This window comes from Drosophila hydei, unplaced genomic scaffold (assembly GCF_003285905.1).
Source record: "Drosophila hydei strain 15085-1641.00,03,60 unplaced genomic scaffold, DhydRS2 tig00000060-arrow-pilon, whole genome shotgun sequence".
NCBI lineage: Eukaryota > Metazoa > Arthropoda > Insecta > Diptera > Drosophilidae > Drosophila > Drosophila hydei.
Genome location: NW_022045656.1, coordinates 10,311,712 through 10,335,944, shown reverse-complemented (window position 1 = coordinate 10,335,944; position 24,233 = coordinate 10,311,712). Strand labels below are relative to the sequence as shown.

Here is a 24,233-nt window from a genome sequence, read left to right as displayed (position 1 = left end):
CATGTTTTAGTCTCTAGTTTTCAGTTTCCCGCGAACGCCACTATCAACTTATTTTGCTATTCACTTTAATCAAACATTTGTGGAAACTAATCGAGTATTTGCTGTCAAAGTTACGTTTAAGGGCGAATGGCAGGTGACGTGGAACACGAAACCGACACGAACAGACGTCAAACCGATTTCAACGCTTTCAACACTTTTCCAGGTCAGCACGCAGCACTCACGGACTTAGTGCACATTTGCCTTTAATTAAAATTAAACACATAAATTAAAATGGTGAGTGAAAATTCTAATTGAACCAAAAACTAAAAATTAAAAAACTGGTGTTTATTACTATAGCCTGCTCCTGCAAGTTCGACGTCCGTTGGCAGCGGTTCACGCTCTCCCAGCAAATTGTCGGCGCCACGTAGCGCTGGCGCTGGTGGTGGTAGCACTTTAAAGCAGCGAAAGACAACAACAACAACAGCGGCCAGGAGTCGTGCTCCAGGCGGAGCAGGAACTGGTGGAATGTGGCGTTTCTACACAGACGATTCACCCGGCATTAAAGTGTAAGCGAGACTGCTTCTATACTAAATTAGTGACGCTCACTAATACATAATTGTATGTTTTGTTGCATTCTCTTGTGCTTTTACAGTGGTCCAGTTCCAGTTTTGGTTATGTCGTTGCTGTTCATCGCCTCCGTCTTCATGCTGCACATTTGGGGAAAATACAACCGTTCTTAGACAGTTCATTTTAGCACATAAATACTTTCACCTCAACGTACGCGCAGCGACCCAATTGTCGACGTCATCAGATTTCAAACAAACAATTGCCAGAACAACATCAACAACAAACAAACAGTCGCATTCCGTGGGTTGAGGCATTAGTGTTTTCCACTTGAAATTAATTATTGTCTAAGCTTAAGTTACCCGTCGTTAATTGATGAACTAAATTGTAAACATAATTTGTCAAAATTTTCTATTTACTTTGCTGCAAATTTCGTTTAATTGAAGTTTGTGGCAGATTATCCATTCCACAATTTATGGTGGTCATGTTCATGTGCATTACTTTCGCGCTTCTGTCGTTGGCGCAGTTCAATAGATTAAAAACAAAAAGTGTTAAGATCAAATGAATTTGGTATTAAACGAGAAAAAATAACAATTAACTCATTTTTTTTTATAATTTCTTAAACTTGCGAGTTTTGTCTTTATTTCGTGCAGCTACCAACTTTCGGTTTTGTGATCTTATCAAAGTTTGTCCCATGAATTCAGATTCCTTGAAGTAACGATTGCGCCGTGGGCAATTACGTTCACGATGACACTGTTGCCCGCAAATAAGACATCTACCGGCCTTTAACTGTGGTTGGTTGGTCTGTCGTGAGAGCTGTGACCAGATTTCACAGTTACTTTCAATGTGACCCCGTTGGCCACACAACCAGCAATGCTGCATCGACTGATACAACGCACAGTCGTGTCCAACACGTTGACAACAGCGGCGACAGTTCGAGCAGTGCACATAGTTCGGTTTCACGCACATATCGCAGAGCTCACAGTGCCGATAGGTTTGGCCATTCTGCGAACAGCAATTCCGGCAGCGATCGCAATGCACATTCTCTATGGCCGTGTCACGTTGACATTTATCACAATGTTTGTAGCCCTGCGCAAGCGGCAGGCGCAACAGGTCAAGCGGTACATTGGTAAAGATGCGCACTGGCGACCCATAGGAACGTCTGGAGTTGCCCACATTCGTATATCGACTATGATTGGTGTAATTTAGCTTATAATCGCACATTTGCAGCTCGGGCATATCCTGTTTTATATAGTTCGCCATGTAGTATGGATACACCCAAAATATAGAGAGTGGAGTGGCGGGCAGCTGATTGAGGCTATTATGCAAACGCTTTAAGGATCTCAGCGTATTTGTAATGAGCTCGGTTCTACAGCCAAAGGGTGGATCCGTGACAATTAAGATGCGTTCATCACTAAAATACATATGTTAAGCATTGGATTGATTATTGCATTAAATAATCTTACTTATTGCATTTGAGGAACATTTCAAAGGGTTGGCGGTTGTAGAAAAAGTGATTGTTGCACATGTTGTATAGGCAGAATTCCTGAGGACTCAGATATTTACTAAAACGCTCATCGAAATCAAGCAAGAAACTTTGCATTTTCTGTATACGTCGCAGGTAGAAATGGAGACGAGGCGCGCCCATGCATACCACTTTACTATAAAATAAGCGTGACAACATAATTCATGGAGAATCCTGTTATATTAGAACTTACTCAATTTTCAGCAAACAACACTGATCTGCAATGAATTTTAGGGCCTGTTGATCGAAAAAGTACTGGGCATGCACATCGTCCTGTGAAAGTGCTTTCAGGTGACTTGTGGGATCGGGATCTTCATCGTACCGTTCCTGGGGATAGGCGCGTATATCTGGCACTCGCTTTATCTGGTTACCTTTCCATTTCATGTGATCCATGCGAAAAGCGCAGAGCTTAGGATTACGATATGCGGCGCAGGCATAGAACCCATCACGGTGTGTTTGATTTTGGCGATAAAAGAGCACTGTGGGTCCATGCGGGCAGCAGGGATGTTGATCTGTGTCATCTTCCTCAACTTGGAGAAGAAGTTTTTCACTGATTTCACCCATTTGATTGGACTGACCGAGTAGCAAAGCGTTGCCACTTTATCGTAAAAACCCAACATTTTATATAAATCGATACACAAATATTTAAATACATCGTTATCGGCATATGTAAGACCATTGCAAGTTGCAACACAGAAGCGGCAGCACATTTTTCAATTATTATCATAATAAATTGATATCTTATATAACAAGATGAACAGCTTGAAGACAGCAACTTTACGTCTTGCCAACTTGGCCAGCACAAAAACTGGAGCATTGGGCAAGCGCGATTTCACCCGCAGCCTGTGGCACATGACCAAAAAGCCGGCCGTTGGTGGTGACCACGTTACCGTGTTAAATGTACATAAGCCCAGCATCAATTGCACCTGTGGATGCAATGTGCACACTAAAGGTGAGTATCTCATAATGTTTAGCTCTTTCCTTCTTAAAAGATTGACGCATGTTTCTACATGGTTACATAACCTCAAACGTGTCGCTAGCGACATCTAGAAAGATATTTTGAAATTGGAAATCAACGGTTTTTTTGTGTCCACAGGCGAGCGTGAACTGGTCGAGTTTCTTACTGAGGAGATTATTGCTGAGCGTAAGGTGCAAAAGGGCAAGACTGTGCCCAGCACACTGGAAGGCTTCTGTGTAAAAGTCACTGGTGCCGATGTCGAGCTGACCAAGCAGACGGAAAAGGAAAAGGTCGTCATTAGCTTTAATGTAAACCACACTGTTGACAGCGAGCAAGAGCCAGAAGTTAATCCCAATGCCGACAAACCAGAATTGGGTGAAATGCGTAGCAAGCCGCAATTTGAAGTGGACATCATTAAGGGTACCTCTACACTATCGTTTACTTGCTCTTACTTGGAAGGCGAAGCACAGGAGGGCGAATACAACGATGTTTTCTCTATCGATGAAATGTCTATATATGAAGGCGAATGGAATGACAAAGTTTATGCCGTTGCTGGTGATGTGCTCGATGGCTATTTGTACGATCTGTTGATGAACATCCTGGAGGAAAAGGGAATTAGCAATGAGTTTGCCGAGAAGCTTTCCGATCTGGCTACAGCTCACGAGCACACATCTTACATTGCACTGCTGGAGAAGCTTTCCAAGTTCACAGCTGGCAAATAATTATTGAATGTTCATTTATAAATTTAAGATGCAGTTGTGTAGTTTTTTAAGTTTTCATCAATTCGGTAGTTTCTCGAGCTAAAAACGTTTTGCATTATTCGTGTTTTTAGCCCTACGCTGTCGATTCTAATACTAGTTTCTAAGGCAAAAGATTGTTAAACATTGTATTTTGATAATTGAACAATAAGCGCATGCTAATTTGATTATTTAGGCATATTCTTCAGGTTTTGATTATGCAAAATACACATTTTAACCAACTACCTTTTTTTTATTTTTGCTTATTTGTATAAGTTATAAGTAAACGTTACCTTAAGGTCCCATCTATCATATGTACTATTAAAATTCACTATGACTCGTTATTTACAGTTCATATGTATGTGTGTAACTGTTCCGCTGTTAAATTCTTACATAAATTAAAGTCCCGTTATTTTGAGTTTAAACGATGGCAGCTATCATCGTTTAGACTCAAAATAACGGGACTTTCCTTTACGTAAGAATTTAACAGTGGTCTAGTGTGACATCAAGATATTAATATGGGCTGACTGTTAACTAACTGAAGTAATGTACATTTATCCATTTAGTAAAATGTTTTATTAAGACACACATACATATACATATTTACAAACTTTAACCGTAATGTTTTCTTAATATTTATAGCATGGTTTTAACTTAACATAATTTTAATGATGATTTTGCGTCAATTTTAACCACTTATTGCTACGAGCTGTATACTTTTAGACTGTGGAACTGCGTTTTTGCTTCCCAGGGAATGTATCCCTACTTCCGTGAGGCGCCGACTGGCTAATACATGTATTACGCTCTGTATCCGGATTGGCTGTCTCACCATGCTGGGGCTGTAAATCAAGCGTTAGAGGTCAACTTTTATTTTGACTACCCTGCGACTTGCCGCTGTTGCCGGTCGTGCTGCTGTTGTTGTTGTTGTCGAATTCACTGGCGGTGGTGTAATCCGTTTCGATTTCACGTAATTCAATTTTTTGCTCACGCATGGCTCGCTGCGTGGGCGTTATAATGTTATCAGCATGAGGCCACAAGGGGTTTTTTCATTGAACTACTTACCTTTACGCATTCCTGATAAACCTTGAATATAGGTGCGCATACGGAGTCATCGGTTTCTCCTTTAAGGAATCGTTCGGAAAACCAGTTATTGAAACAGGCATCGTACTGCTTTTTTAACTCATTGCAATCGTCGCCTATGCTGTTCATGCTGTAGTGTATTCAATTTTTAATTGATACTTTTCACTCGTTAAATAATAGTGCCAATAAAACGTGCGTCGGATGCAGAAATTATGCCGATAACATATCGATATAAATGTATATATGAAAGCGATATTTTACCATTGATAGTGCACGGTACGCTGACCACCGAAAGCTCAAAGTTGCAGATAACAAAAAGCCACCAATAACCGCACCATATTTAAATTTATTTTAAAACTAGCAAGATAAAATCTAATCTCAGTTTACATTATATTGAAAATAATACGTTTTGCTTCTTGTGTGGTGTTTTAGTTCTTTTCTTTTTGTTTGTAGTTTATTTGAATCAAAGACTTGCGCACTTTAGATTTTACTTCATACAAAATGCATTTATCAATTAGTTTTTAAGCATAATGAGCGTTATAACAAATTCACAGTACAGCATAATTGATAAGGATAAAATGGATACAATGAATTGGTTTGATGCTAAGGTATACGTAGACCTCCGATTCAGCGTTTCAACTGAATCGGAGGTCTGACCACAGTCAATACACTCAGCAGCTGTTCCGATTCCACAGATCCATTTCTCTAGTATCAGTATATTATCCATGGATTTGTTTAAAGGCTTCTACTTTGTGTGTGTCTACTCCTCTTCGATGGTCTGCACTTGTTGTTGCTGCTGCTGCTGCTGTTGCTTGTGGTGTCCACGCTGGTTGCGGTTGCGTTGATTGCGATTGTCGCGACGCTGCCCGCCCCAATTGCCGCCCTGGTTGTTCTGGTTACGATTGTAGCCACGATCACGATTACCCATGTTGCCGCGCTGGAAGAAGTTCCCCTGCTTCATGTCGAACACCTTCTCGTTAACATCGACCAGATTGGTAACCTTGTCAACGAACTGCATGGCCAGAGCCTGCAGGCGCGATGGCTCCGAACGATGCATGACCACCGTCTCGCTGGGATCGTCCAGGCTGGCCATCAGCTCCTCGTTGATAATCATCTTGCTGATGATCGAATGCACCTTCGGCAGCGGCAATTCATACATTTGCGCCAGCGATGGTATGCTAATTGAGGTGTATACATTGGAGTACGTAAACAGATAAGTACGCAGCGATTCCTCCTTGATGAACTTGACAAGCATTTCGCGCACACGCTCTGATTCGTAGAACAGATCCCATACCTTAGTGTTCATCTTCTTGTTCACAATGAAGTTGGCACAGGCCTGCCAGTTGCCACAGCGCATGGCCTTAGCGGCAGCAACGACGTGCTCGCGCATCGATTCCGGCGGACCCACTAGGGACTGGCGTTCCGAGGAGCGTAGCTGTTGGTAAAACGTTTTGCTGATCATACGGCGGCGTGCATCAAACTCGTGAGCGGCTATGTAAGGAATCTCAAGGAGCATGGCCGAAACCAGATAGACGCACTCGAGAAGCTCAAGATTGATGTGCATGTGGAATGGCATCTGACGCTGTTTCTCGATCTTTTCCTGCTCAGCTGAACGTTCGTGCTGACGCTGAGGCAACAGTCCTTGGGCGAGCAGTTCTTTTGGCTTGCCGGTAACCATTAGATCGACCAGACAATGATGCGCATCCTTGATATTCTCCTGGCGGAATGCGCACAAGCCCAGATTGGCCATCATGCGATTGTATAAGATGCGCGTCGACGGATCCGCAGCATCAATGTTGTCCTGCAAATGTGACATCAAAACCAAATCGCGCGCCTGGAACCAGTTGTCGTGCATAGCATGATGATAGATGTGCGCCAATATCGCACGCGTCCTAATGCGATCTGTGTCGTCCTTGGCGTAAATGAACTTACATAGTTTGTCCATCACTTCAACCGATGACGGTGCGGTGCCTGCAGCTGGTAGCTCGCCACGTTTGCGTTTGAGCACTTCCGGATCAAACTTGTAATAGAGATGCTCAATCTTGCGTAGATAGATGCGACAACGTTCGTTGTTGCTGCCGCAACGCTCAAAGTATTGAACTACCAGCTCAATGGTCTTCACAACATTGATCTCATCCTTGAGCCGGGAAACGTAGTCATTGGAGTGTGGATCGCACTCCTTCAGTAGTTTGGTGAACTCATCATCCAGACGTTCAACAGCTGCTAGGGGACAACCGCGTATATAGTATGGCGCTGCTCCATATTCCTCATGCTCCTCGGCCACATTCTCGTTCATGTTGATGTCCGGGTTGGCGAGCAGCAGTTTCAACATGCTCTGCATCACTTCGAGTAGCAGGGCCCAGTGCTCTAGCTTCATGGGCTCGGATATCTTTTGATTGTAGTCGAAAATAGCCGAAATGATGTTAAAATGAATCTTTACACTAATTGGCGTTCCCAGAGCATGTTGCTCCGAGATGTCCCGCAACTCAAATAGCAAATCAATTTGTAAACGGCGATCGGTGCGCTTCTTACCGCGTGCCGACATTATTTCAACCAATTTTGCAAGCACTAGAGGAATGTCGATTTCAGCATCTTTTTCAAACATCTTAGGCTTCTCAACGACATTGCCCTTGACGACAGTCTCCCATTCGCCATCCTCGTCGTCGTCGGCACGCTTGCGCACCTTGTGCTTCTGCTCCTTACGCTTATCCTTGCGTTTGTCATCATCCTTGTCCTCCTTTTCAGTGGTGCGCTTAAGGAAACGCTCACGCATGTTCTGGTATAGATTCTCATCCTCTGACGATTCAGTTTCCGACTCGGTATCCGAGTCCCAATCAATCGAATCGTCCGAATCATCATCATCAGCAATAACTTTAGCTGCCACCGATTTAGCTGCCTTCGGCAACTCAGCAAGTTTACCAACTCCAATGCAAACGCCATCATCGCTGTCAGCGCCTGCACGATCGGCATCGCTATCGTGCGCTTCACCATCGCCCTCCTCAACGTCACTTTCTTGATCGGGTGCTTCGCGGAAACGTGCCAGATCCTCTTCAAAATCTTTTATATACTTGCGTACCTTTTGGCGCAATGTGCCCAACGACTTTGAATTGTTTTTCGAGAGATTCTTGCGTCCTTCCCGATCCTCCCACACCTCATTGATGAAATCTTCGAGCTCGGCAAGACAGCGAATATAGAAGCGGGGCGTAATGCCATTTTCCTCTTTAGAGATGACAGGCAGCGCCTTCGTGTAGGCTCGTGTTAAATCCTCAAAGCTGCTCAGCGTATTGGGAATATCTTTAATCTTCTTATGGTTGCGTATCGTTTTAATAATGCCTGTTAAGTTCTCATAGCGCTTTTCCTTGGTGGAGCGTACGACACGCTTTACTTCTTCTTCGTCATCGCTAAATTGCTGAAGCAGGAAATGTATATTTCATAAAATGATTCAGTATTAAATTATTTGATATTTTGTACTTACAAAATTGGTTGCTTTATTGAAGTTGGATGCTTGAACTTCCTCTTCGCTGGATTCGGATTCCGAGTCGGAGCCGTTGGCAAAGAATCGTGACATGGTGTTTAATTCTGCTTATGCCGTGTTCTGCAACAAAAACGACAAATACAATACGATTACAATTTTTAACTGCCTTTGACTGGGGTGTCACAGAGCGGTTGAGGTTATGTTTGAGCGGCCAACATGGCGTTTGCCAAACATTGACATACACTTTTTGCACACAATTACAAAGTTATTGATGTAAACGCCAATGGCAAAACATGCCAATCCATGGGCTTTATAATCCTCAACTTCTTTAATGAATCAATAGACACAGTATTTCGTAAAAACTTACAATTATTACAGCAAAACGATGTCATTCACAAGACATCAAAGAAAAGAGGACTAATACAAGTTTGCTGTTATCGATATGTGATACGTATAAATCGATGTTTTTAACGATGATTTTCATATTTGTCAACACTGTTATTTTTTACCATTCGACTTAACATTATTTATAAATCTTTCTGATAAATAATAAGCTATATAAAAATATATATAATTTTTGAATAAAATAAATATAAAAAATTGTTTAGAGCTAATAGATGATCGTTTAGAAAAATTTAAATATTAAATTTGCAATAAATTTAAATTAAACCTTATTTATTATTTACTAATAATTTATGGTGCGAACAGCCCGCCCTTTTTTAATTTAAATGTAGAAGTACCATGTGAGCATAACAGTGCCATTTTAAGTTTACCCGTTTGCAAATTAAAATGTTTACAAATAAAACTTAAGAAAAACTAATGAAAATGCAAATAAGCTAAGAAAACAATATGGTTTTGTGCATTTAATATAAATTGTTAGTTCAAATATATAACAAATACTTGCGCAGGCGCTTTCAACAGCCGGCATTTGGCAGTAACACAAACGTTTGTCCGCCGCAACGCTGCCCGCTGACAATCTTTGGTTTAATTGTGTGCCGAATGCTTATTGTCGGCCACAGCGACCGCCACAGCCACAGTCAAAATGTCGACGAGTTTGAGCGCGCCAACAAGTCGTCTGCGTTCGCTTGCCGTGGATAGTTCAGCAGCTGCCAATCGGCGGAAGCGACAATCTTTCACATAGCGGGAAATTTAAGCGTTGAAGTCAGCTTCCGGCTTTGTTGTCTGTGCGAAAAGTAGAAGTGATAAAAAGTCTAAATTTAAACAACAAAAATTAGGCATATGCCTTTAGCGTATTTTCCGTTCCGTTTGAATTCGACAAATTGCAGACACGTGTGTGTATCAATATCCGAAATCAACAAAAACCAAAGGAAACACTAAGAAACCAAACGTAAATGTAAGCACAATAAATAACAATTGAAAATTGATGCACATCTGTGTGTTTATCTGTGTCGCTCAAAGTGCTCCAGCGAAATTCATTAAATGACAAGTAAAAACCGCTAATTATACGCGATACTTCGGCATTTTCCGACAACTGACAGCCAACAGATGCGCAAAAATTGATAGACATTTTAATGTAAGGTATGGAATAATCTAATATGATTGATTTACTTTTCGTAGAGAAAACCATTTTTGCACTATGCATATAACTGTAAAGTATTATCACTGATATTGTCGATATTTGATATTTGGGCCTGCAAAGAGTTTAATCAAAAACAGAGATTTTCTTTTTTATAATTTCCATTTTCTAAAATTTCCTTTTTTGTTATTATTTTTGAGATATTAGCTTTCATTGTGATTTTATGATATGTTTGCTATTAAAATACAGTTTTTTAACTTTAATATTTTTGTTAAATGAATGGTTTAAGAAAAAATAATAATAATAATATATATAATAACTAAATATATATTATTATTTTTTAAACCATTTTTTAGTCGAACATTTCTGTATAGAATGCTGAATATTTTTGCTTTTTAGACTTTCAAATATATTTGCAAAATAATCTATATTTACTTATATGTATATCTAAATCAAATTTTCACTATTTCGGGTTTTATATTTGTGCTTTTTATAATACGTTAAATTGCATATAAAAAATTGTCCTTTTTTAAAAAAATATTTATATCTTATTATTTATATTTATATCAAATTAATAAATAATTTGTTTCTTTTTTCTTTCTTAACAATAGAGATTGATTTGATATAATAATTTTGAAAAATATATTTTTATTATAATTTAAAAAGATGTATAATAAATGATGCAAATAAATAGTAAGACAAATGAACAACTAATAAAATAAAGTAAGTTAAATTAATGTATTCAATTCATTAAAGAGTATTGAAATGCAACGCAAAGTTTTGCGCTTTTAGTTTTTGTTATGCCAACTTTAAGCTTAATAAATTTTTAAATATTCAAGTGAAAAGTCTCAGAAGCGCAGCCGAGGTCCAAGTATGAAGACCACAGTCCCCGTCGTGGGCGACTATAATGATTTATGAGTAGAGCACAGAAACCAACCGAAAAAACCATTCGACTCTGTTTGCCCATTTTCAATGCGCTCTGTTTATCGTGCAGCCTTAGGAAGAGGTGTTCGAAAACTTGTGAACTTTAAGATTTAAGGCAAAAGCTCGAAGGATCTAAGGTTCCTTCGGCTTGTGCTGTTGGCCCTGCACTTGAACTTCGGCCATTCACATTCACTTGGCATGCGGCACTTGACCCTGGGCACTTGGTAAAGTGCAACAGCAGTTGCAGCTGCCATTTGTTTAGCCTTTGGCTGCCGAAGCAATTGAATTGCGGCGCCGAAACGTGTTTGGGCCAAAAGTAAAGAAGAAGCAACTATTAGCGTAAACCCCAAGTGCTAGGACAGCCCAGTTAATGGAACTGTTTATGGCGTCTGCCTAATTGTGGATCCATGTGCATGCTAAATGCTACAAGCCCATCTGAATGTATAAATCCGTGTCGAGAATGTTGTTTATAATTTGCCGACGCGACAGCGCTAAACATATAGCGTCCAGTAAAAATAAACAATGTAGCTAAATCGTAAAAATCGCTCACCTGAATCATCTCATCTCATCTCATCTCATCTCATCTCGATCTATATATTGTCTATTGTCTATCTCGATTAGACGTTGCCATAGATAGATGATTCTTGGGCACATCTCTTCCTCATTCGCCCTGGCACAAGATCAAAAAAGAAATTTATAGAAAAGTATTTCAAAGTCAAGTCAATAGTGCAGTTCGTTAGATACCCTGTACTGACTGTGTATTGCTTTGGGTATATTTGAGATATAATCTCAATATTATTATATTATCATTTTTCTGTTACACAAAAAAGTTGTTTATATCTTTGGAACTGAAGATATATTTTAATAATATTTAATTGACTTAATCTTTGTTATCTTTACCAATTTAAATTTACTTAACATTGGTTAATGATGTTTTGGCATGATATGCAAATATATAAAATATATAGAAATATATAAAATAAATATATATTTTTTTATATGTCTATAACCCCAAGAGTTGGCTACTTCAAGTTGTATATACTGATTATAGCATGCGTTGTTCAAGTTTATTTTAAAATGATCGATAACTGATTAGCTTTGCCCTGAAATCGATAGCAAATTTGAGTTAATCGAGCATATTTCGCACACTTTAAAAACTAGACAAAGATTATTTATAAGTTCTACTAAAACATAGACAGTCTACGAGTTCTGTACTCATTAATAACTAATTTAGTTCCAAGTTACTTCTGATGAAGTTTCGGGTATAGACGATAATATCTATATAGATCTATTACGATCTTCATTTTTAAATTCTTTCTTTATTTTTCTATGGGAATGTATAATATTTTTCATGCTATGGATCAGTTTGTAATTATTATATAGAGCTGTTTGAAAATCATATTAAATAAGAAGTTATCAATTCTAATAGAAGTCTTCTATACGATCGCCTTTAATCAATAGCAGTCAAAAGTTTCAGCACAGTCGATGTCTTTTAGTGAGAAATTCCATTTGCAATTCAATTTAATCATCATTATTCTTTTTTTATGTATTTTATTTTTTACGCATGTAAACAAGCTGAAAGTTGTTCAAGTTAAGATTAGCCGGCTGATTACTTGATTAATTGGGTGGTAATGAAATGTTTTCGGGTTTCGTTGCTTTGATTGGTTCATTTCAAGTTTGTGCCCTGACTACATTATGGCCAAACTTTGTTGGCTCATTAACCCACCCACGCACCCGGACGCTGTTGATATCGATGTCAATATGTTGTGAATTACATGTGAGCTTCCTTCATATTCTATTCTCATTGTAATTGGAGACAGACAGGCGGACGGACGGATGGACAGACGGACAGACGGACAGTCGGAGACTCTTAGCTATCAGCAGCTCGCCTGGGCTACTGTGCTAATTTCGCAGCTAATGCTAACGAATTGCTGTCATTTAATTTCTATGACCCATTAATTTTTATAATGCACATTCGTTAGGTTTGTTTTTTTTATCCGCTGCATGTGACTGGGACTCTGATGTAAGCCACAGCAGCACAGTAGCTGCTAAAAGTTTAGCATCAAGCAATTGCACCTAATTAGGAGTGAGCTGGGATCAACAGAGAGAAAGAGAGAGGGATTGGGATAGAAAGAGAGAGAAGGAGAGATAGAGAGAGGGAGAGAGAGACAGAGAGCAAATGTCAAAGAGTAAATAAAGACGGAGATGAGAAGATAAAAAGAGAAAGGTATGGAGAAAGGAAGATGGAGAGAGAAAGATATAGAGAAAGAGAGACTAGGTGCGAACGAAGAGATTCAATAAAGAGAGAGAAATATAGAAAAAAAGCGAGAGAGGCTGTAGAAAACGGGGGTGAAAGAGAGGAAGAGATGAGAGAGAAATAGAGAAGAAAAAGATGGAGGGACAGGCTGAGAGAAATAACTCTTTCTTTATTTCTCTCAGCCTGTCTCTGCATCTTTTTCTTTCTTTCTTTCTAAGAGAGTAAAAATGGCATGATAAAGGGAAGGATACAAATAAAAGGAAAACATAAATACATAAAAAGAGAGATAGAAATAGGGAGAGTAGAAAGCGAGAGTAGAGAGTGAGGGATTGAGAGACTAATCTAGAAATAAGTCAACATTTGCATTTACCAGATATAAATATGGAATGAAACTGATTTTTGTTCGTAGACGAGTATGCGAAATGCCCTATAAATATGCTAAAGTGGGTATATACAGCCATGTATTTCAATCAAACCTAAACTAATTTAATCCTCAGCTTCCTTTTGAAGCACACCTTTACAAAGTTAATTGGATATCAAAGAGCAAAAGTCAAACTTAAAGAGACTTACTATGTGATTAGTCGGAGAAAGTTGTTGGCGAAACTTTCTCAATGTGCCGAAGTTCGACTAATTAAATACAGACACCAATTGCCTGACTCCAAGGTGCTATTAAAAGCAACAAAGTTGGAGTCAAAACGGAATTTTTGAAGTGAAAAGCAAGCGGCACGACGCATCGGCAAAACTTTTCGACAAGTATTTCTGGCACGAAGCGCAAATCAAGCGTGTTGAGTGGCGCTTATTATACCCTGTAAGCAGTGGAGGTGTGTAGTAGGGTAGATTTATATATATATAATTAAGAATTTCCAGATGCCTTAAATTATATATATATATATATATATATATATATATATATATATATAATTTAAGGCATCTGGAAATTCTTAATTTAATTTTTGTATTGATTGTACAGAGAGAGAGAGAGTAGGAACTAGTTCTAGTTCTTTTTTAGTGTACTAATGAACATTTTATTCGTTAGCTATGCAGTGGTTCAATTACTTATGCTCGAGCTTAATGGCTCACTAGAACTTGTCGTTCATGAACAACTAAGCTACTCAATCTACCAAGTCGTTCATGAGCAGCTGAACTACTAAGCCTAAAACAATGTTCATGAGCGACTGGTGAATCACGAATCACCATAAATTTAGCGGTTCATTTTAATGAACTAGTTAAAATAATTTAAACGTAGTTAGGACATTACTTACGCATATGATGCTGTTTGCAGGGTATTACTTAGTTGCATATTTGTATATATATATATATAGTTGCATATTTGTATATATATATATATATATATATATATATTACTTTTTGTTTCTCTTCCTTTGGCTTCTCTCTTTGTTAGTGCAGACAATTTGATATTTTTTACAGGGTATTACTTAGTCTTCCAACTACTAACCTACATCAGTCTTTGCCTTGCTGAATTTTACGTTTCTATATAAATTTCAAGTATTAGTGGAAAAGTTTAATAAATACTATTTACAGGGTATTAGCTATATATATTTTGAAGGCTTTGTCTTCCTTTCCTTTCATCAAGTTTTGTGTTTTTTTTGTTTGTTTGCGAGTTTCCATGCGGCTTTGTTGTAGTATTTAAGGCTTTGTGCACACGCGTCGTATGCTTAATATTAAACAGAGCCATGTCAAGCGAATGGCCCAAGCGTTTTGTTTGCTCTCGACTCACAACGCTGCCGCACTATCTCACTCTCTCTCTCTCTCTCCCTCCTTGCGTTACTCTCCGCCCGCCAATCAACACTTTGGAGCTGCAGTCTGACATTTGCTTGACTTTATATTTTGGCTTTGTTTATCGCCTAACTGCTAAATGTGATGGAGCCGTCGATGCCGGAATACATTTGCGGGCCAAGGCGGGGCACCCGCACACAAAGCCAATCACCACAAAATACAAAATACTGCTGAACTATGAAAGTGGCTTTTGTCCTCATCTCAACTGCATTGGGGGAGTCTTCGGATTGACTGCTCCATCGGCCATTTGTATTTGTTCTATTGTTTCTGTGCCTTTTGAGCTCAACTCAAATTCAGTTACAGATTTTAGATAATAGAATTCGAACTTTGTTTAAATACCGACATTTTAAAGTAAAGTTCTTATAAAATACTGCGGCAGCTTAGTTTGAGTCGACGAAATTACATCAATGCTATCAAAGCAGCAGTTTTAAGGTGATTAAAACTTCATTTGATACTTTTAAGTTATTGAAGAACCTCAACACAGACTAAGACTCAGCTAAACTGTTTGTGAGTTAAAGGCAGAGGCAGATGTGACAACTGGAAGAGCTAGCGAGAAATTTTATATATATTATATATATTATTTATATATATTATATATATTATTTATATATATTATATATATTTTTTATATATATTATATATATTTTTTATATATATTATATATATTTTTTATATATATTATATATATTTTTTATATATATTATATATATTTTTTATATATATTATTATATTTATATATATCGTAAATTAAAAGCGCTTCGGGACTTACTTTCGCTTTTGAAACGTAAGCTTAGAAAGTTGAAATAGACTCTAGACATATCATCAGTTAAAAGTAGATAAGTCACAGATATAATTGTATCCTGAAAGCCTTCAAATTTGTAAGCCATTATTACGCACTGCAAGTTTGATTAAGAAACTACAGCTAGAGCCAAGGCTATTCAGCAATTTGTTTTCATAGTTAAGCTCAAGGTGCAGCTCAAACTGCGCAGTAAGTGAAGTGTGTGCTTATGTGTGTGGGTGTATATATGAGTGTGTGTGTGTGAGTGCGTGTATGTGTTATTAGTTATGTATAACAGAACCAAATAGCAGCTAGGCGCAGAGTTCAGAGTTCCGGGTATCACCTAGTTGGGCACTGCCGACTGAAGCACTATTATTATTTATGAATATGAATGAATATGGCGCTATAATTAGACAACTGTGTGACTGTTAAGCACTACAATAGATAGACAACAAAAATAATTATAGCTGGCTTCAACATGATTTCCCCTGACTTGACTTTGTCTGTCTATAGAGACGTGGCAAATCGGCCAAGTATTATCCAGCTACAAGGATTATATTCTACTGGGAAAACAATTAAAATTCAACAACTTATAAAAGGCGTGCAGGATTTCAGCGAATATGTGAACTAGTTCATGTGAACACGGAGCTGTTGCTTGGCGCCCATAAGTATGCTACGGTTTTTGGCTTTGCTGCAGTGGCAAATGGGAAGCAAAATGCAATTAGTGTTATTAGATGTGATTGTGCGAAACGTGAAGCCGCAGCATTACAAATGCACAGCGGCGCCAAATTTAATTTAAAGGATTGTTTGGCTTTTTGCAAAATTTACAAAATTGCAGTTGGCACGCGCGTTCGTCTCTAGCTCTCTCTCCCTGTCGCTGTAGCCTCCTTCACTGGAATATGTTTGACGCATGCCAGAATTATGTCGACATTCTCATTAATTAACTAACTGAAGCAGACGTTTTTAATACTTTCGTCAAGTCAGTTTTGATAAGCGCACGCGCCCAGAATTAATGAAATGGCAGCGGCCTGCGGGTGGGGCCAACTCTGCTTGGCCGTGGCTGCTCTTAGCTGAAATTAATTTATCTTTAGATGTCTAATTCCATTTCAGTGCCGGCACAACAGTTTGCCAAATTGATAGTAGCTGTTCTCTCGATTCTAGTGTCAGTCTCCTGGAGTTGGCTACAAATTAAGTGTTGCATTATAACTATTGGATAATAAGGCTCAGGGGCGCAGCTATAGTAATAGAGTGGACAAAAATCCATTTTTCATTTGTTTCATGTCTCCTGAATGCTTGGAAATTCTCTTTACCCAATTATAATTATGGCTCTAAATGGCCCAAGTCTAACTTCCGAGTGCCATAAACTGTTCTTATCTTATCTACTTACGGTAAATCGACAGTGGAGTCCATCTGGACAGGTATGAGTGTGTGTGAGTGAATGTATGTGTGTGTGTGTGTATGTATCATATACGAGCAAACTCTAGTCTCATAAAGTGTTAGGGTACAACAACTAGCAAAGACTTGAAATCAGATCAGCTAGAAATGTAAAGATTACAGGGTATCTATTGTCGAGCACTTTCCAAAATCGAAGTTGTATGTTGTCAGCTGCCAAATGCTCCACTCTTCTAGAGAAATGACTAATTATCAGATCATCAAATGTAGATTATGCTGTCAAAAAAGTGAATATCGTATGTAGAAAAGTGAATATCGTAAATGAACTGACTTAGCTCAACGTAATTAAAGCCATGTGCATGGCGGTTAGCCAAAAACTGTTGTTCACTGTGAAAAGCTAAAGTCAAGAGTCAAGAGTGGGAAATGTAGTTTGCGTCGAGCAAATTGAATCTGTGGGCATTTTTCATAAGCGATAGTCCAATGGCTGCGTTGCTGGTGTTAACACATTTAATGAGCCTGGCTGAAGGGAGCAGCAACAGCAACAGCAACAGCAGCAGCTACATGTGAGCTGTCATGTAATTTAATACAAGCAACGGCATTGCCGACACCCAACCAATTAACTGGAGGCCATTGTGCACAGATGGACTCGGAGCTGGCCGCAGGATAGAGAGCAATGTGGGACAAATTACAAAATGAAAATGATATATGTATATAAGTATATAAGTACATCTGCTGGACAGGCGGCAGCAGAGGCACTCACTCACACACACACGCACACACACACACACAATTTATGTGTGGCAATTGAAACTGTTGAGCTTGATGAAGCGCGGGCTGGCGGGCAACAGCTCCTTTGTGGCCTCATCAAAGAGATGTCCACAAAATGCAGCCAGGAAATTGAAGTGTTTCGAGACAGCTGCTAGAATTATGCAAATTGCTACAGCAGCAAGCGGCTTGAATTAATGAGTTCAAGCCAAAAACAAAAAATTATAGAAAAAGGCAACGGCACAGCGTTTAAAGGCAACTTAAGTCGCCCAAAAGAGGTTGTCTAGAGGGTATTCGCGCAGCGGGTGCTGTCTGTCATATGCAGGTCACATAACTGTTTATCGATTGGTTATTTCACAGAGTCATCCATGTATGTCATGTATGTGTGACAGAGCCTTAGCTGCTCAGCTTCAATACTGAACGCAACTTCATCAATCACAAATCGTTATCGGGCATTGTTCAAGATTTGCTCACATATCTGTTTGAGGTGCCATTGTTGACCTGGCTTAATGCTGGAGCACCATTACTCAACTGCGTAAATCAACTGCCGGAATCTTCATTTACATGCGCCGGGACACGTCCACGCGCTGCGCAATTTATAAAGCTCTAGCCACAAAAAAATACGAGGGAAGTTTACTCAAGTGACTCGTTTTAGTGCACAATTAGAGTTTGCGGTTGAGATTCTCAGCAATTGGTGCTAAATTCATTAAAGCAAATAAAATGCAAGCGCAGACCTCAATTTAATTGAGCGCAGCAGCTGCAGGCCAGAACCCTGCTGAAAAAGGTCAAATTGCCCTTCCCTCGTCAAGGTTTACAGGGTATATAAAGCACAAGTCACGAATGCTGCTTTCATTTCAGTTGACGACAAAGTTTTTCGGCTAAGTTAAGACTTGTTAATTGTTTCAGGTAGAACTTCTGGTGCAGCTTTGCTTCAATTCGATTTCTAGCCCAGGGCCATATTAGCATTGCCAAACTTTATCTAAATTTTCTAGCGTCTTTTGATTGAGCTGCGTCTAGTTGGCCACACGCCGACGCCCACGCACTTTTCGTGCGGCTAAATCGCTTAACGAAATGACATCGGTTTCCATTTACCCTCGGCCAGCTGGCGGCAATGGCCAACTAAATGCCAACGCAATTTTCTTGGACACTCAATTTCCGCAGTTCCGCAGTTCGCAATTTTGACAATCTTAAAGCATACTTTCGGGCAATGAAAATGAATGTTTCAGCGATTATATAAATTATATAGATAATGGCCATGCCTCACACTTCTGCTCTTCGCATTTCTGCGCAAATATTTTAAAAATCATAAATTACTTCAGTGCGCGGCATACAAAGCAGATTAAGCACGAAAATGTTGCCTACAGTAAAATAAAATTCCAACTGAATGCCTAAATGGAATTATTTATTGAAATTAAGTAGAGAGTTGAATTTGTTTATTTTTTGCTTAACATTCCTTAAGGCAGAGTGGGAATTGAATTGGAATACTTAAACTATTAAATTAACATTTAAAGAAAGAAGAAATGAAATAAATGAATAAAATGAAAAAAGAAATGAATAAGAAATAAATAAGAACTTTCTCTAAATTTTATATGAAAACATGAATGCTTAATGATGATTGAATATTATTTAATAAATATTTGAAGATTTTTATATATATTTTCATTAAAATTAATTTGCTTAGGTTTTTATAATAATAAAATAATAATTAAAAGTATTTTTTATTATTCTAATAAGCATGAAATCAAGACAATAAAAATATTTGTCATAAAAAAAAAACAGAAAATATTATTTAATAATTAGAATTATGTTACAAAAAAACTAAATATTAAGCTCTGATACTACTCTCATTCTCAGACTAGCATGTACCCTGTATAGGTTATTAGAGAGGGTAACTACTAGTCTAGATATAGGACAGGTTTTAAAATATATAAAGAGCCCACTGGGAGGCTATGCTCAACTAAAGTATGTTTATTTTTTGCCTGAACTCATTGAAACTAGAAATACTGGGTATATTAGTTTGCTCTAAGCGTATGTCACAGGCAGCAGATGGTGTGGGTATATATCTATATATTTATCTGTCTGTATCTATATTATTCTTAAACATAACGACGAGCTAATGCTGTCCCTCCATGTCCTTCGCTGATATGTATAAGACATAGATCTATATACTTTATATAAAAGAGACTTCACATTTCCTTAGTTTCCATAAAAATCGATCGACTTGACTTAACTTGGCTTGTCTTGCTATTCATTTCAAGATGAATTTTAAGGATGACTAAAGCTGAAGATACTTTTTATATGATATTGCATTTACATACATATAGCCGTCTCTCTCTATATATATCTAGTTTTAAAGGTCTTCTCATCTTCATCTTGAAATATTTCATGTATTTTCTATATTACATATTTTTTTTTTTATTTCGAATAGCTTTTTCATTCTGCCAAAAATTACAAATCGTAGAGTCTAAAAGCTTTGCTACCTATACAAATTTGATTGCCAAATCCTTACGCTTCAGATCTCATTGAGTCCCACTCTTCAAGCAACGTAGCAAGCTATATATAGGTGCCACCTATGCTCAGGCGACAGGGTATCTGCTAGTCGTTCAGTCTCGCCCAGCGCGCGCACACTTGTTTCCTTCTACTTTTTATGAGATCTAAAAATGTAAAATATCCGTTTATACTCGTGTCTGTGCCCTATAAAAATGTTAATATGCGATATAAAAAATGAATACGTCGAGTTTCATCTTTGCTCGTGATTTATTTATGTTTATTGCTCGGAATAACATTTGATTTGATTTTTCATTGGCAGCAACTTTATGTAATTTACCGAACGCTCGCTGTCCGACAATTTCAATTACGTTCGGCACAACAAATGTTCGGCAACAAATCTTTGTCTGCGCCTAAACAAAGGCAAAACCGAAGCGCAGCAAATGAGGGCTTTAAAGCCAGCTGCCAACCTGACTGCGAAATACTCGCTCAAGTGACAGCAGCAGCTCAATTTATTACGAATTTGATTGCTTTTAACTGAGCTGCGTTCTAAGAGATGAAGCAGAATCAGCATCAGCATCAGCATCAAATCTAGCTGAGCATGGGCTTAACTGGGACTTATCTGCAAATATTTGTGACTGTGCTGTTAAGCTATGGGCTATAGAAGTCTTTTCTATGTGTTAAGCCAACAAAAGCGAGTCATCTAAATTAGATTTGGTTAATCTAGAAAGTGATCAAAGTGTAATTCAAGATTTGTAAGCTATAGCTGTAAAACTAAATATATATTATTTAATATGATATACACTCAATCAATCAATCAATCAATCAATCAATCAATATAAATATATGTCATATTTCAAGTCTTTTGCTTCAATAGATGCACAGCTAATATACTCTCCCTGCACTTAGTGAGCGTGCATAAAATAACAAACCCGGAAGTTGCTCTGCAACAGTCGCGCTTATTGCATGGTGTCCTCACACGCATATACACTCACACTCTCGCACACCCTCTCATACACACACATACGCATACAATGAGGATAACGACTGTAAAACGTTGACTCGCGTTATTTATGACCAAATATTTTTGATACTTTTCTTTGTCTGTTTTCCTTGGCGTGCAAAAAAAAAAAACAATTTACCTTTCGACAGGTTGATGTTTTTATACATTTTGTGGATATTACGTTGCTGACATAGCAGTTGTTCTATGTAGAATAAATAAAAGAGCTGTATAATATAAGAGTCTTATGTAAGCTGGAATTTAATGCAGAAGTAGATTCATGAAACAAGACAATAATAATAATAATAAAAGAAATAATTAATAATAATAATAATAATAAAATTAATAATAGTAATAATAATAAAAAAAAAATAATAATTATAATAATAATAAAAATAATAATAATAATAATAATAATAATAATAATAATAACAATAATAATAATAATATTAATATTAATAATAAAAAATAATAATAATAATAATAATAATAAAAATAGTAGTAATAATAATAATAATAATAATAATAATAATAAAAATAATAATAATAATAATATTAATAATAAAAATAAAAATAATAATAATAATAAAAATAATAATAATAATAATAATAATATTAATAATAAAAATAAGATTAAAATAATAATATTATTAATAATAAAAATAAAAATAAAAATAATAATAATAAAAATAATAATAATAATAATAAAAATTATGATATCTTTAATCTTTCTTTGAATGATAAATTTATTATTATTTAATTTATTAAATTTATTAAAGTATTTGAAATTTGAGGTTTGTGGATTTTGCAGCTGCATATGACTAGCTCGACACGGCAGCTCATCAATCTCAACAGTTTTTATATACCTAATGCCAATACCCTTCTGTCATGTCTTTCATCAATGTCAATGCTTTCATCTGTTACATGTTTTAACACAAACCCAATATGCTCCATTTTCAGCCCTTTTCAGGGTATAAAAACATGATTTACTCGTCTCATGAAACAGATTTCAGCATCAGCATTGAGTGCAATATGCAAAACACGAACATGTTTAAAGCTAACATTTCATAGTTTAACTATCTAACAGAAGTATATATATACCTACATATATATATAAGCTTATATAGCTGCGAAATATAAAATAGCACCAGTTCAATTCAGCTCTTGGGCATGCATATTTAGAGTGAAAGTTTTTGGTCTATGTACCCTTAGGATTTACCAATTAGATAACAGAATTGGCATGGCCGACTAAGAGGAATAAACTGAAATGAATAGAAAATCATGGCAAAGACAAAAAATTAAGCCCCCATGGCTGATAGATAAGATTCGCATTTGCTTTCACTCTTGCACATACAAACGAGGCAGCCCGAGCCCGCAGCCACACATCGAACTGTTTGCGGTAAGATAAACGTGGCGCGTTTTATTTTTTTGTGCCCCAACTGAAAATGCGACAGTTTTTAAGTGAGGCGTTGATAAATTGCATTGATTTATCAAATCTACTCGCTCATGTAAGCATGTGTTGATAGCAGCGTGGGTGTGTGAGTGTGTGTGTGTGTAGGTGTAGCTAAAAAAGGCAGCACTGTCGCTGGGAGTTCATAAATATGTGGCATCCAGATGGCCGCCAGATAAGCGAACGTTGGCAGTGCCATAAACTACAGAAGCTTTTTGTGGCCTGGCGTGGAGCGATTTAAGCTGTTTATTGATATAGGCTAACAGGTTTGTTTGTTGGCCCTAATGGCTGCTAGCCGAGCAGCGACAAATGTCGAGCACAAAAATTATTGTACAAAATTATGATAGAAATTAAATCATAAAGCTTGAGTTATGCAATGGAATTTGATATGAAATTTCCTGTGCAGTTTCTAAAATTCAATTAGCTAAGTGAAGCACAAACAAAATTATACTAAAATATATATGCATGTGTGTGTGTGCTTAGGTGTGTGTTGTTGTGTAGACAGCCTTGAGGCTGCTTGGCCATTGTATTAACAAATTAATTACGAGCGAAGCAAACAATGCGACAAAAGCTGACATTTCGCTCGGCGCACACAACTTTATCAAAGGCTTCAGCGAAACTTGTAGCAAAACATTAGAAACGCTGCACGAATTGCTGCAGCTGCGCTCCTCTAAAGCCAACATTTAATCAGCCCCAAATCATGGCACGCTTCTGGCCACTATTAAAGCGTCTTGGCTTGGCCTTTGGCCTATCGCACATTATTTACATTTACAATTATGTAAACGACTTTATATTTCAAGTAGATTTGCCATTTGCCCAAATCTCATTCCAGCTGCAGCCCCTTTTTGGTAAAGGTCGCCCGAATTTCACTCTTCATCGACTGACAAAAGACGTGAAGGCTTTAATTTCTTGTGCCTTTGGGCCTCAACTCATTGAAGCCAAAGCAACTCGGGCTTTGATTTTAAATGTTGATATTATACAAATTGCTGCTGATTGCGTCAAAGGACAATTAGTGCTCGACTGGGTGTATACCCTAACCAGATGCAGCTAAGACTAAAGCAATTACATTATTTTTAGTTATCAGATCTTCTTCAAGTATGGCCTTAAAATAAAGTTATTACATCACTGTAGACAGCACTACTATTAATTAAATTTATATTATATTATATTAATTATAATATAGAAAATCGAGCATTGGTATCAATATTTAGCGCTTATCATAAATAGAAAGTGCCTGATTAGCTAAATACCCAGTCTATGTTACAGCATTTCTATAAATAATACATATATATATATTTCTTGATTTTTATATATTCAAGTATTGCTTAAAATCGAGTTTCCATTTCCATATGTATATGTATTTACATAAGTAAATTTTTCTTCACATTTTTCTTCTTTATTCATCTGCTGATATTGCCTAGAAATCCAGTTTCAATAACAATATTAATCAGTGGACACTACTAGGATATGCCAGACTAACTAAATACTCAGCTAACAAGTGCAATATATATATGTGATAAAAAATATA

General features: G+C 37.4%; 6 protein-coding genes across 9 annotated transcripts in view; 3 read left to right on the top strand and 3 right to left on the bottom strand.

Moving 5' to 3' along the window:
- The first annotated feature begins 153 nt into the window (after window positions 1–153).
- Window positions 154–1,137, top strand: LOC111597119 (protein transport protein Sec61 subunit beta). Its single transcript, XM_023311679.2, has 3 exons — window positions 154–273; window positions 337–545; window positions 632–1,137. The coding sequence occupies exons 1-3, from the start codon at window positions 271–273 to the stop codon at window positions 717–719; spliced, it is 300 nt and encodes a 99-aa protein (XP_023167447.1). The 5' UTR covers window positions 154–270; the 3' UTR covers window positions 720–1,137.
- On the bottom strand, window positions 1,131–2,636 carry LOC111597117 (rRNA N6-adenosine-methyltransferase ZCCHC4). The gene is made up of 3 exons (XM_023311677.2): window positions 2,262–2,636; window positions 2,010–2,204; window positions 1,131–1,957 (listed from the first exon to the last, which is right to left on the bottom strand). The coding sequence occupies exons 1-3, from the start codon at window positions 2,630–2,632 to the stop codon at window positions 1,153–1,155; spliced, it is 1,371 nt and encodes a 456-aa protein (XP_023167445.2). The 5' UTR covers window positions 2,633–2,636; the 3' UTR covers window positions 1,131–1,152.
- An 87-nt stretch (window positions 2,637–2,723) lies between these two features.
- On the top strand, window positions 2,724–3,915 carry LOC111597118 (complement component 1 Q subcomponent-binding protein, mitochondrial). The gene is made up of 2 exons (XM_023311678.2): window positions 2,724–3,020; window positions 3,165–3,915. The coding sequence occupies exons 1-2, from the start codon at window positions 2,822–2,824 to the stop codon at window positions 3,746–3,748; spliced, it is 783 nt and encodes a 260-aa protein (XP_023167446.1). The 5' UTR covers window positions 2,724–2,821; the 3' UTR covers window positions 3,749–3,915.
- Window positions 3,916–4,416: 501 nt separating this feature from the next.
- On the bottom strand, window positions 4,417–5,036 carry LOC111597088 (TP53-regulated inhibitor of apoptosis 1-like). 2 transcript variants are annotated; one of them, XM_023311624.1, is made up of 3 exons: window positions 4,826–5,036; window positions 4,656–4,761; window positions 4,417–4,602 (listed from the first exon to the last, which is right to left on the bottom strand). In XM_023311624.1, the coding sequence occupies exons 1-3, from the start codon at window positions 4,970–4,972 to the stop codon at window positions 4,589–4,591; spliced, it is 267 nt and encodes an 88-aa protein (XP_023167392.1). In that variant the 5' UTR covers window positions 4,973–5,036; the 3' UTR covers window positions 4,417–4,588. The 2 variants fall into 2 exon arrangements, with proteins under 2 accessions (XP_023167392.1, XP_023167391.1); XM_023311623.1 differs by having other exon boundaries at window positions 4,597–4,761; window positions 4,826–5,035.
- Window positions 5,037–5,322: 286 nt separating this feature from the next.
- LOC111597087 (eukaryotic translation initiation factor 3 subunit C) lies at window positions 5,323–8,785 on the bottom strand. Its single transcript, XM_023311622.2, has 3 exons — window positions 8,686–8,785; window positions 8,319–8,438; window positions 5,323–8,252 (listed from the first exon to the last, which is right to left on the bottom strand). Exons 2-3 carry the CDS (start codon window positions 8,409–8,411, stop codon window positions 5,604–5,606), a joined length of 2,742 nt encoding a protein of 913 aa, XP_023167390.1. The 5' UTR covers window positions 8,412–8,438; window positions 8,686–8,785; the 3' UTR covers window positions 5,323–5,603.
- A 377-nt stretch (window positions 8,786–9,162) lies between these two features.
- The window catches only part of LOC111597123 (neuropeptide CCHamide-1 receptor), a 28,974-nt gene continuing 13,903 nt past the window's right edge, over window positions 9,163–24,233 (top strand). For all 3 annotated transcript variants that reach the window (XM_023311683.2, XM_023311682.2, XM_023311685.2), the window contains exon 1: window positions 9,163–9,857. The gene's annotated coding sequence lies outside the window, so the exon portion shown is untranslated. The remainder of the gene's footprint in view (window positions 9,858–24,233) is intronic.

Coding starts and splice junctions, on each gene's coding strand:
- LOC111597119 (XM_023311679.2), top strand. Junction 546..631: donor GATTCACCCGGCATTAAAGT/GTAAGCGAGACT, acceptor GTGCTTTTACAG/TGGTCCAGTTCCAGTTTTGG.
- LOC111597117 (XM_023311677.2), bottom strand. CDS start 2,632: ATGGGTGAAATCAGTGAAAAACTTCTTCTCCAAGTTGAGGAAGATGAC. Junction 2,205..2,261: donor TGTTGTTTGCTGAAAATTGA/GTAAGTTCTAAT, acceptor CTTATTTTATAG/TAAAGTGGTATGCATGGGCG. Junction 1,958..2,009: donor ATGTTCCTCAAATGCAATAA/GTAAGATTATTT, acceptor TATGTATTTTAG/TGATGAACGCATCTTAATTG.
- LOC111597118 (XM_023311678.2), top strand. CDS start 2,822: ATGAACAGCTTGAAGACAGCAACTTTACGTCTTGCCAACTTGGCCAGC. Junction 3,021..3,164: donor ATGCAATGTGCACACTAAAG/GTGAGTATCTCA, acceptor TTGTGTCCACAG/GCGAGCGTGAACTGGTCGAG.
- LOC111597088 (XM_023311623.1), bottom strand. CDS start 4,972: ATGAACAGCATAGGCGACGATTGCAATGAGTTAAAAAAGCAGTACGAT. Junction 4,762..4,825: donor TTTATCAGGAATGCGTAAAG/GTAAGTAGTTCA, acceptor ACGCCCACGCAG/CGAGCCATGCGTGAGCAAAA.
- LOC111597087 (XM_023311622.2), bottom strand. CDS start 8,411: ATGTCACGATTCTTTGCCAACGGCTCCGACTCGGAATCCGAATCCAGC. Junction 8,253..8,318: donor TCAATAAAGCAACCAATTTT/GTAAGTACAAAA, acceptor TTCCTGCTTCAG/CAATTTAGCGATGACGAAGA.